The 12,065-nt window shown below is 42.7% G+C and overlaps 2 protein-coding genes across 2 annotated transcripts; both read right to left on the bottom strand.

Moving 5' to 3' along the window:
- Window positions 1-1,086: 1,086 nt before the first annotated feature.
- LOC118406168 (kelch-like protein 36) lies at window positions 1,087-2,754 on the bottom strand. Its single transcript, XM_035806058.1, has 2 exons — window positions 2,623-2,754; window positions 1,087-1,489 (listed from the first exon to the last, which is right to left on the bottom strand). The coding sequence occupies exons 1-2, from the start codon at window positions 2,748-2,750 to the stop codon at window positions 1,357-1,359; spliced, it is 261 nt and encodes an 86-aa protein (XP_035661951.1). The 5' UTR covers window positions 2,751-2,754; the 3' UTR covers window positions 1,087-1,356.
- Window positions 2,755-2,791: 37 nt separating this feature from the next.
- LOC118405459 (kelch-like protein 9) lies at window positions 2,792-11,497 on the bottom strand. The gene is made up of 10 exons (XM_035804961.1): window positions 10,586-11,497; window positions 8,062-8,595; window positions 7,271-7,386; window positions 6,590-6,707; window positions 6,026-6,228; window positions 5,384-5,601; window positions 4,651-4,852; window positions 4,003-4,134; window positions 3,365-3,547; window positions 2,792-2,861 (listed from the first exon to the last, which is right to left on the bottom strand). Exons 2-10 carry the CDS (start codon window positions 8,443-8,445, stop codon window positions 2,792-2,794), a joined length of 1,626 nt encoding a protein of 541 aa, XP_035660854.1. The 5' UTR covers window positions 8,446-8,595; window positions 10,586-11,497.
- Window positions 11,498-12,065: the final 568 nt, after the last annotated feature.

The following is a 12,065-nucleotide window of genomic DNA, read 5'->3' on the forward strand; positions in this document are numbered from 1 at the left end:
CCCTTTGCTAATATATACATAACATACAGGAAAAGAAACTAGTTTGTATAATACTTAGTTTTACACCTTTCTTGTTGCTTAGAACATAATGCTATACCACAAAAATTTCCATTGAATCTGTACAAAATTAAACGTTTTCCTAAGTTGACTGAGTGCACTTTTGATAGTCTTTATTGCAACATGGTTGTCATGCAACATACGATAGAAACATGGTCTAACACCAATTTGTTAAACTAGCTAAAGGCCTTTCCATACCATATGGTGTATGAGGCGGCACCTTTGTTTCTTTTGCCACACAGCCATGCATTAAGTACTACAAAGGTGTGTGTAGAACTGATCTTTTGTCATAAAAACGTGTGAATATCCGAACAATTTTTCATTGATCTGACTGTCTATCGCAGACGCCGGCCTCCTTTGAAAATGAACCAGTCCAATATATCCCGAGCGATACATGTACCCAATGTGCCTCTGACGAACACAATGCTAGCTTTACTCTAGAGACATACATGTCGTTTACAGATGCTTTCTTTGTAAGACATTTGAGTACAAAGGCATAATACATTCATATGGCAACAATGATCAACTCTTTGTAGATTTGATATTACAGAACTTGATTGCTTTTTGACGGCTACCTTATTTTCTTTACTTTCTGCTTGGTAATTCTTTCTTTACATACGTGCAACACACTGCGCTCATGAGGTAGAGTTCGTCTTGCAGCTTGGGATTTTCCATTTTTAGAGGGACAAATATCCCAGTTTTCTGTCCCTGGCTCTCCTTTGAAGTTTCCTTCAGTCTATCCTGACTTTCTACAAATATCCCCTAGCCCAAAATATTATATATATTTCCAGCGTATTCAGCGCTTCTTGGCGGTTCTTCAAGGGCAGATGCATTCTTGTCATTCACTGCATGTATCCTTGGCTTCCATTGTGATAATTGGCATTAAGTACTGAGTACTGTGTAGCTTTTTTTTCTCTCAAGTTCGTGCTTTTCCTATCACTCAACAACAAATTAATGGTTTCTGACATGAGCATCTTGTATAAGACGCCAGCGGTGCTTTTGACAGTCATCCATCGCTGCACTCACTAGACGTCTCTTATCATCAATGGCGTCACCATCCTACGTCCGTCTCCAAAACAAACTACGGTGTTCCTGCCGATACCTCCGTATAGTGCCATGTACAGGTCCTCTACATCGAAGTTTTAGTCCGATCTGAATCAACAACGGTTGTCAAACGGTTGTTTCTTGTATCTTAGTAAGTACATTGCAGACCGCTTATCCCTTCTAAAGTCCAGATCCTTTGAAGAATATTACGACAGATCTGATTGGTAGAGTTATTCAGGAGTGAGCCATTTTTTTTCACGTTACGCTATTGGCTACTGCTCTCTCTGGGTGGGCGTGGTCACAGTTAGAAGTGACACACTGCGGCAGACGGAGGACACTGCAGCCCACCCCCGTGCAGGGCTCCGGCAGGTCAGCAACTTTCTCCCACCTGCAACACAAAACGTCATCTCCGCGTCAGTACACATCTCGTATAACGCTGTTTCAATTTTCACCCTTAACCCTATCGTTGTGTGGCTCTCCCCAAACACTGGAGAGAGTTTGGTAGAGACTAGCAGAAGTCAGCCGTGCCCAGTGTAGAATAGTCGTACGTCCGCGGGCGATGCCCTTGGTGCTGAAAACGATGTCCCTTTGTCACTGTCCCTCAGCGCACGCGACCCCCCCGCGATGTTATGGTCTACATTATTGACAGGATGTTTAGGGATATCAAGTCAACGGAAGTTGGTTTAAAACTGAAGTATTTTTAAATGTTGCAGTTCAAATAGATCAATTGTTAGTTACATGTATAAATAAACTGAAAGTGGCCTGGGGCCCCGGCGGCTCTACCTGGCACTGCAGCAGATCTGTTTTAAATTTGTATTTCGTTTGTTCGTTGATAGGTCATAGGCAGCTTTCGTATCTGAAATGTACGTTTGGAACCCCTATCGACTTTCTTTGTATCTGCAGGTGTATGTTTGCCAGAATCTTTGAAACAGGATAACTCAAGAAGATCAGGTGGATGGATTCGCCTGTCATCCTCTATTAGGTAACACTCCACAGCCCTACCAACTGTATTTGTAACTGCAAGTGTGTTTTTTGCCAGCGACTTTATAACAGGATCAGACTGTGACTGACAGTGTCACTGATGAAAGACACCGGATTGTGTCTGAAACGTCTGACCGTTTCCAAAATCATATCCAGTTGCTTGAGTCACTACTATTTGGCGTATATTACATGTATTACCTGGATGTCTAACCTTCATCGAAGGATCAGAATGGTATAACGGATTCACATGTCTTCCTCCGGTAGTTAACACTCCACAGACGTACGTTTGGGACCCCTAACAACTTGCTTTGTAACTGCAGGTGTGTTGTTTATCAGAGACTTTATAACAGGATCAAAATGGTTTAATTTATTCACCTGTCCTCCTCCGGTAGATAACACTCCACAGATTTGGAGAACTCGTCCCAGCTGTACCCGCCTATGATGAAGAACTGTTTTGTATTTCGTTCGTTGATGAAGGTCAGACATCCAGGTACTTACTACTTACTGTAATGATACACCAAGGTGAATATGAATATGTACCTGTCGTCCTCCGGTAGATAACACTCCACAGACTTGGAGAACTCGTTCCTGTCCCAGCTGTAACCACCGATGATGAAGATCTTCCCCTCGTACACCGCTATTCCCGCCTCGCTTTTAGTACACAGCATCGGAGACGTTCTGTGGACAGAAAAAATATCTTTTCGTTATACTATGTTGTTGTTTTACCCTCGTACACCGCTATCCCTGCCTCGCTTTTAGTACACAGCATCGGAGACGTTCTGTGGACAGAAAAATGGATGTTCCCGTTATACTATATTGTTGTTTTTACACAATTTCTTGGTTGATTCAACTGACTTATATTGGAGAAAACAGAAAAGACACATCACGAAAAGAACCAAAGGCATAATTGCCGCATAGAAATGTAACCCAATGGATAAGTAGACTTTCTTCCCCACAACCACTTATATCTTTAGTTTGGTGAGCTTACAAGTATTTGCTTATTCCTTTCGTTGTTTGTATTGTGCTGTGTTGATACTATCTATTCCCTTTACTGATGCATTTTGAAGATTTAAGATTTTGTCTACATAACAAACGAAACGTCAAAATCTACAATATTTTATCAAAACAGTAAATGAATAGTCAAATCAATGAGGTTTTATCAAATCTACAATAAACTCTATACATTGTAGATTCATTTATTGCTATACAAATTACCCTGCTTGCTTACTTTACAACCATCTCTATTAATTCGTTTGTTTTTATATATTAATGCCATGCTTACTTTGCCCACTGTTGTGTACTGGGGTCGTAACACTCGTCCTGAAGAACGCCCCGGATGCCACTTCCGTTTTCACACGTCCCGCCAAAGACGTATATCCGGTCGTGTGATGACGTCATGCAGTGCCATCCCCTGGCCGTGGTCATGGCGGTCATGTTCTCCCACCGGTCAACCTCAAGGTTATATCTTCAAAGGATTAAGAAGGAAATCAATGAACATATGTGTACGGCTAGGATTCTGAAATAAATGCTAGAAAACACCAGCTCAAAAGCAGTACAAAAACATGCGATCAAACATGTACATTCCATGCCACAGTCACGTTTTCAAACCGAAGTCCGGGTCCTGGCCAAAAAAAGAAAAACGTCAGAATAAAGCCAATCACTAATTGTGAGAACATCGGCAGAAGCCAGATGTGTCCAGTGTAGAATAGCGCTGCGTCCGCGGGTTATGGCCTTGGTACTGAATATGATGTCCCTTTGCGCGCGCTACACTCGGGGATGTGCCAGGTCTCCCGTCCAGGTGAATGGTACAAATTACCGTTTGACTGATATGGTATGGAGGTATGCCAGGCCTCTATCCGGGTGATTTTAAGTGAATCACTCCATGAACATACATATATACAGAATTGTACATAAATTTACCTCTGAAATGTGCTCTGGAAACTCCCGTTGTACCCCCCGGACACGTACAGGTAGCCTTTGTCCACACAGACGGCGTGACTCACCACGGGCTCGTCTAGCGACGCCACGTACGTCCACTCGTCTTTATGGGGACTACAGAAAGGAACAACACTTAGGTATTACTCGAACTTTATAGCTATTTCAGACAAACGTGAGACGAATTCCAAAAACAACAACTTGGAGTACATGTTATGATCAAGATCCACAGTACATCATCTGTTACGGTAAATATCAAGCTTTTGTGTACGGACACTTGATGTGTAAGCTTTAGTTAAAGAGAACTCTTTTAAGAGTCGTAACTTTAAAATCGTAATATGTCGCGACGAATTGAAACTTTTGGGGAGGTACGTCGATGAAGGTTAGGCATCCAGGTAAAAAAGCAGTTACTCAAGCAACTGGTTATGATTTTGGAAATGGTCAGACGTTACAGATAACAGCCGCTATTTTTCGCTACTGACATTTTTGGAAAATATACCGTAAAAGATCAATAACCTTGTTTTATCTCATTAAGCATAGCTTCGATTTTTCTATCTTGTAATCCACAGCTGTTTTCTTTCAGTAAGTCCTTCCACCGACCCCAGCTGCTCACAATCATACTGTCGTACGTACTTGTATCGTTCGACCGTCGCCAGTTTGTCGGCGTCGTTCCTTCCCGCCACGGCAAACAGCTGGGTGCCGATGGCGGCGAGGTGGAAGTCGGTCCTGCTCTCCAACATGGACGCCGTCTGGAACCACGAGTCCTGTTGGGGGTCGTACCGGTGCACTTCGTTCGTGGCCGTCAGGCGGCCGAGATGACTCGTACACGAGCCACCTGGAAAGATAAAGTAATGATAATTCATTACTCAGCTAATTCTACACTCACATTTCTAAACCAGGGCACTGTGAAAACGGAAAGTGTTTATCAAGGAATATTCACAAATCAAACACAAGACTAATTATTTTCGTTTTGTCTGTTTTTGTTGTCTTTCATATCATACTTCTCGTTTCTGAAAGCTTCCTGGCCTGGCCAGTTTCGGGAATGTGACCGAAGCATATCCGACATCTTTCGAACCGCAGTCGTCCCTACTCAGTAAGATGCATTTGTTCTCATTTCATCACTCTACCAATTACAAAGAACTTAATAATCCAATGATTTACCTAGCTCATCAAAATATTCAGAGATCTCATCTGCTACGTATATGAAGTTGCCTAGTACGGCCATGACCTCGAGACACTAATGGTAGGTTCAACCCCCTACTGCAAGGTGGCGCTATAGTGAAAAGAATGCAGTCCCAAAATGTGACTAGGTAACGTTATGTATCCCCCTCAGCAACAAACTTCGCAAGTTATTCAGGGACCTCACCTGCCACGTAGAGGAAGTTGCCTAGCACGGCCACGCCCTTGTGGCTGCGTGGCCTCTCCATGGCCGTGACCTCCCGCCAGGACGACCCTCCCGTGTCCAGGAACTTGACGCTGCGGATGAGAGTCTCGCTGGCCCGGGAGGACGGCTCGCCGCCCACTATCACCAGGTGACTGGACGTGGAGCGGACCTGGGTACGGAGCGACTGCATCACGGGCTGTCTGAAATTTGGGGGAAATACGGAGTTTTAATCTTTTCCTCCGTGTGAAGAAAGAAAAGAGGAACATACGACTAGACAAAATTGTCGACAACTATGATACGCAACAATTGATGGTAGGAAAGCAAACTTTAAGGCTCTCTGGCATTGGTATATTTTGTCGACAAAAATGCTCTCTTGGTTTACTCCTTTCTTTTTTGTCCTCCTCTCTCTTCTCCTTTTTCTTTTCGGATCCCTCCCCCTCTCAACTTTGTTTCTCTTTGTCTTGTTACTTCCACTCCCTTCTTTTCTTCTTATTTCTTGCATGCTCTCTGTCTTTTTGTCTCACTCTCGTACTATGTCTGTCTGTCTATCTGTCTGCCTTTCCCTCCCTCCCTCTCTCTCTCCCTCTATCTATCTATTTCTCCCTCCCTCTCTCCATCCCTCACCTGTGCGGCAGGACGTGGTACGTGAAGGTCTCCTGCAGAATGCGCATGCAGCTGACGTCAGTCTGCATGAAGCCCACGGTCTGTACCCGGTCCACCAGCTCTGCAGGCGACATGAGCGGGAACCTGACACGTGACATCAGCTCGCTCATGTGCTTCTGACGGGATGCGTTGTACTCCAGCCACTTCACAACGGCTTCAAAAACCTGCAGAACAAAAATGATAACGCTGCAACACTCTGGTCTTCTTCAGGATAGGATAGACCAATGGAACGAATAGAATCCCTTGTTTTATTTCGAATGGAATCAATTGTTCTATTTCAGATAGAATCTCCTGTTCTATTTCGAATAGAATCTCCTGTTCTATTTCAATTTCTATTTCGAAGAGAATCTCCTGTTCTATTCCGAACATCTTCAAACAACGTGCATAACAGGCATGGCCGCCGCCTGATGACTTTGATTTTGCTTTTCATGGCCCCAAGACCAACTCAGAACGGGCCGGGCTAAAGAAAGAGACTATGCCGTTTTGTTGCTATTACTGTGCGTTTGGTCAACGTCTAATACCCACCTCTATCTCGGAGCACGTGCAGAGGTCGTCGCTCTCCAGCAGGGCGGACAGCTCGTCGATGCTGAGCCGCTGGAAGTCGTCTTGGTCCGCCAGCACGGAGAACCGCCGCAGCATGAACCTGTATACAACAAAAATGTCATCATATGATATATGCGCGTGAGATAGTGTATGGCACTGTCGGTAATGCTTCGGTCACAACTGCGCTGGTGCCCGTCCGGGGTGTAGCCCCGGCCGGACTCTGAAGCCACATATTTGTCCGGATACATCTCGCTGATTATGCGTAGGTCACGGCGTCTATCTGTCGCCGTGCCCCGGCTTGATTTTAATTCCGAGTTTTTAAAAATCCGAAATATAGCCCGGTAGCCGGTTCCAAGTGAGGGAAAAGAGTAAGATGTGAGATAGTGCATGGCATTGTCGGCGAGGCCTACGTCACATTTCTAAACAGCTTTCGGGAACGAAAATCATGATCTAAAAGACGCCAGTGGATGAGTAGGGGTATATCGTGTCAGTACTGCACACATTGTTCATTAGTCACATGCATGTGGTTTGATGTTAAGTACCTTATAGTTCATAGTGCGAGCGCTCGGAACGACAATATTTCTCTGCAAAAAAGTACTTTGGGTTAATATTTATGTCTGTAACGTTATGTACTTATGTGGAATAAAGCCAATACAAACGAACCTATCCACCACACTGCGCAGGTCCAGTAGGCTAAAGGTCTGCGCGATTTTCCCGATGTCAACACAGTTGTCCACGTCCACGATGGAGATCAGGTACTCGTGACAGAACTGCACAACCTGTAGGGGTAAATTTCACCAAATAACTCACTTCTAAAGGGCCGATACCTCAGTTAGAACTGCCCATAGGAAAGCATGTTGAAATGCACTGAAACGAGGCTTCATAAAAGTACTAACCCTTACTTCAATCTTACAAATTCTTCTCCACAAGAAAGTCACAAGGGTCTTATTTAAAACAGGTGGTCAAGCAGCTCAAACTCTGACACACAAAAAACAGCTATATGGAAAGAAACTTCATCCTTGACCCCGGTTTTCTGTTGTATCCATCCACTGACTTTCCGCCAACTAGTTTCATAAACTTATGACCTCAACAAATTTTGGCAAAAACGGGAAAGCCTCGATCCTACTTGTTCCGTCTAAACCGTCCACCGACCCAACGTCTAAATGATTACTTCCTCTTTCAAATTATTTGCATTGAAGGGGGAAGTCCAATGTCGAGAATATCGAGCGCACATAACATATCATTTAAACGGTGGCATATTGATGTTGACATCGTTATCATGGCTTAAATGTGGACCTAGCTCACACTTTGTCATAAAAACGTTAGAAACAGACGTGTATCTCATGCATAAAGTACTATCTTATAATGACATGTCACTGTCAGCATGGTATTAGCAAACAAGTATTTGAGTACAATAGATCATGCCTAGTATGATAAAGAATACTTCACCCTACCGCAGATATTTGCAGGTGGTTGGCAGTGGTCAGCACGTCCTGTACCGTTTCTGAGTTGAGCGTGATCTGAGACGTGTACATGTACTGTACAACATTCTCCAGTCCGCTGTATGGCACTCCTTTGATCTCCACAGTGTCTTGGTTACACTCTCTCATTCCACGGGTGAACATGGCACGAAAATAGTCGCTACAGGAAGCGAGGATGTTCTTGTGCGCGGGGATTTCTTTCCCGTCCACGATGAGCGTGATGTCGCAGAGGAGGGCGTCGGTGCGGAGTGTGTTGAGGTACCGAAGAACCTCGCCGCTGTGCCGCGATGAGGAAAAGGTCCGATCGGCGGGGAGTGGGGAGGGGAGGGTGGACTCGGTGCTCCCAGCAGTAGCCATCGCGGAAAATGTTTCAATAGTATTGCTTCACTTCAGACCGCCAGATTTAACAGAAGCCTTGGACTTGGCACAGCTGAACTCATTGTTGAGACCATGTTTTGCTCCACGCAACAGTTCACCTGTTGATTCGCGTCCAGACAATGACAATGCCTGCAGGTTGTGAAGAATAAAGGGGAAGCTTAATGGTATTTGAAATGAATGCAGAAAAGATTTACAAAGCGAGTGTTGTTGCGAAACGTAGAGAGGAAGTACACTTGATTCTAGACAGGTCATAGAATGTTTATTTGGCCTCGCTTATCTTCTACAGTAGTGAAACTTGTACTAAATGGTTTTGTTGTTTCTCATTGAAAGTAACGTTTTATTTGCACTCGATAAACGCAAGGGACGACAACATATTTTACTTTATGAGGGTCACGATATCGTGTGATAACAAGGTCTCATTCATCGCACGCTTCGAAAAGGCAGTTCTGCTGTTGTTTATTTGTACACCTACACCGCTTACTCTCTGCCCCAAGATTTACGACTATGTCCCGAACATAAGATATCACCCAAGCTAAAAGGCGTATCGAGTTATATTGTCACACACACACACGCGCGCGCGCACACACACACACACATATACATGAACACACACACACATACATACACACATAAATACACATACGACACACACATACATAATACAAACACGACACACACACATATATATACAGACAGACACAACAAAAACATAACCTTCTTGGCAAAGGTTCTCTATCTCTGTGATATAGGGGATTTTGCAAATTGAACACCGGTCCATATTAATAATTGCGATTATACAATACGCATTTTCAAGAGGAAACAATTAGGCAAGTAACACTATGCGCGATGAAATATTGAAAACCATAAAGACGAAACGAAAAGCGATCAATATTGGAAGAGATCGAAGTGACCTTGGGGGCATTAGGGATTGTTTTGTGAAAGATAATGACAACTTATGTGGTCGATTCCATTCCATAAATTCAGGCGGTATTCAAAGACGAAAAAAACGTGGAAATTTTGCGACCTACATCTCTGACTTTAAAGTAAGAAGTCTCCACTTCCCTTGCTTAAAATGGACTTGTCCGAAGTTTAAAACTTTAATAAAAATGTATACTAGTATGTGACTTCAAACTGCCATAGTTGTTAGATACATAGAAAGGCATATCTTTGCCTCTAGCGGCGGATACAGACGCGCACTATAACATTTAATTAGCAGCCACGGAAAGGTAATAAATTAGATATGATACGCAACATGTTAGCACAATCAACATCTGCCATATGGCGTTTATGACCAGCATTATTAATGCATATGACATTGTCTTTGTACATATAACAATTTTATTGTCACCATCATACAAAGACACAAGCAGAGAGTTATACCTTGTGTTTTCATGTTGTTGTTTTTTCTATTATCTCTGGGTTTTGTATTTTTTGAGAATTTGTCAATTCAATTATTTCATATTGCATCTACATTGCGTGGTAAATCACGTGATCAACTTTAAATATATGACACTATAAATAACATGTTTACAGAATTATTAGGATGACCTAGTTACATATTTATCTAATTCCACGACAAGACATTAATTTTTTGACACTGTATTTATGATTATATGGGAGAGGGAAAGGAAAAATACTGGCTTATGGACTTTAAAGAAAATATACCAGACTAGAATAAATTGTATTAATTATACAGTGTCATAATATCTACTTTTACGGTACAACGGTACATAAAAAAATCTGATATATTTCAACAAATCATCAAGACATATTCTGACACCTACTAGAAATACAACCCAAAAGCATGAGAAATTGTGTGGTAAATTCATGGTGTTGTATTTCACCACATCTAACCGCAATGGCTGTTGATAATTGCACGGTGGTGAAAAGACATACTGCGACAAGCGCACGTCGACGTATTATATAACAACAAAGAGCGATCTATACTAATATGATCATATCGCCCGGATACGGCCGTATGGTACATTAACAGTACATAAAACAGACGACATTTTACTCTCATATATCTTGTGTGGCTATGTGGTTTAGTGTTGGTTTACAAATGACACAAATACTGAGAAATACGGAGAAAATTGCGACGTTAAAAATGGTGTTTTACCTGTGTTTTGCCGCCAGTGAGCGCCATGCCGCGCTGCGTCGACGTACGGTGACGTAAGGGTCACGTGACCTGACGCTGCCGGACGTGCGTGCGTGACTAGTGTTCGAAATTACGTTTACGCCGTCTTTGTAGAATTATCTAATGATAAAGTGACGTCTGACCGGACCCTAGATGCGAGGCGTCGCATTCTGTGTGTCGTCCGAAAACATCAAATATGGATCTGTCAACATGTCAACATACTTCAGGCTATAGGTCACTGAAAAAAAGGTTCTAGTATGATACAATTAAAAGACATTTAACGTTACCTGGTCGGAGTTTTGGATATCGGACCGACGGAACGGCAGCCAGTTGAAGATCTCTATAGCCGGTATAACCGCCGTTCGGCGTAACACACCAGCTTCGCAGGCACACGGCGCGGCAGCAGCTGGTTATATTACACCGAATGACATGTCACACCTAAGTTAAGCAGTGTTTTAAGACATGTTAGAAAAGTGTTGTTTTATCAAAAAAGTGTTGTACTATCAAAACTAGAAAGGCCGACATTTGCTTTTGAGCAAATACAGCATATTTCAGCCATCTCCCTCTGCATGCAACAACAAAATAACCCATTTGGAAAATCATTTTTACTAATGACGGTTCAACCCAAAAATGAATCTTACAAAATCCCCCTGTGCAAGAATGGACTCCAGTACACCCCATGTGAATTTGCGCAATAGACCTGTCCACAGATACTCCCACTGAAAACATGGCCTTTTAAATGAGAAACCGAATCCAAAATTGAAGTTAGCAAAAAGGTCCCCCGTACATGAAAAGGTATAATAGACCAGTCTAAAAACACTTTCACATAATCACCAAAGTTCAAAAATGGATTTTAAAAAAATGCCCCCAATCCGTGCAAGAATGGACTATTCAGCACACCCCATGTAAAATTGCAAATTAGACCAGTCCAAAATAACCCCACTGAAAGACTTTGAAATAGTCACAAAAGTCCAAAAATGGATTTTTAAAGAATGTCCCCTCCATGAAGAATGGACTCTTCCAGTACACCCCATGTAAAATTGCAAATTAGACCAGTCCAAAAATAACCCCACTGAGAGACTTTGACATAATAGTAGTCACCAAAGTCCAAAATATGAATTAAAAAAAAATCCCGCCTCCATGCAAGAATGGACTGTTCCAGCACACCCCATGTAAAATTGCAAATTAGACCAGTCCCAAAATACACCCACTGAAAGACTTTACCTTATCCTTGTACCTTGTACAATTGTTATGCAATAAAGTTATTATTAAAAGCGAGGCTTGGGCCATTGCCGCAGATTCGTCGTCCGATCGATTTTCGCGCAATGTGACAGGGGTCTAATGACGGTGGGTAGGTAACTTCAAAGCTAGTGCTGCTTTGTAAATAAGTCTTTTAAAAGTAGCCTCAGTGATATACGATATGTTATCATATGATGTTAATTCCGGACCATATTTAACTTTT

Source organism: Branchiostoma floridae, chromosome 18, assembly GCF_000003815.2.
Source record: "Branchiostoma floridae strain S238N-H82 chromosome 18, Bfl_VNyyK, whole genome shotgun sequence".
Taxonomy (NCBI): domain Eukaryota; kingdom Metazoa; phylum Chordata; class Leptocardii; order Amphioxiformes; family Branchiostomatidae; genus Branchiostoma; species Branchiostoma floridae.

Coding starts and splice junctions, on each gene's coding strand:
- LOC118406168 (XM_035806058.1), bottom strand. CDS start 2,750: ATGCTGTGTACTAAAAGCGAGGCGGGAATAGCGGTGTACGAGGGGAAG. Junction 1,490..2,622: donor TATCTACCGGAGGACGACAG/GTACATATTCAT, acceptor TTTGTGTTGCAG/GTGGGAGAAAGTTGCTGACC.
- LOC118405459 (XM_035804961.1), bottom strand. CDS start 8,445: ATGGCTACTGCTGGGAGCACCGAGTCCACCCTCCCCTCCCCACTCCCC. Junction 7,387..8,061: donor ACCACCTGCAAATATCTGCG/GTAGGGTGAAGT, acceptor TTACCCCTACAG/GTTGTGCAGTTCTGTCACGA. Junction 4,853..5,383: donor CAACTTCCTCTACGTGGCAG/GTGAGGTCCCTG, acceptor TTATCTTTCCAG/GTGGCTCGTGTACGAGTCAT.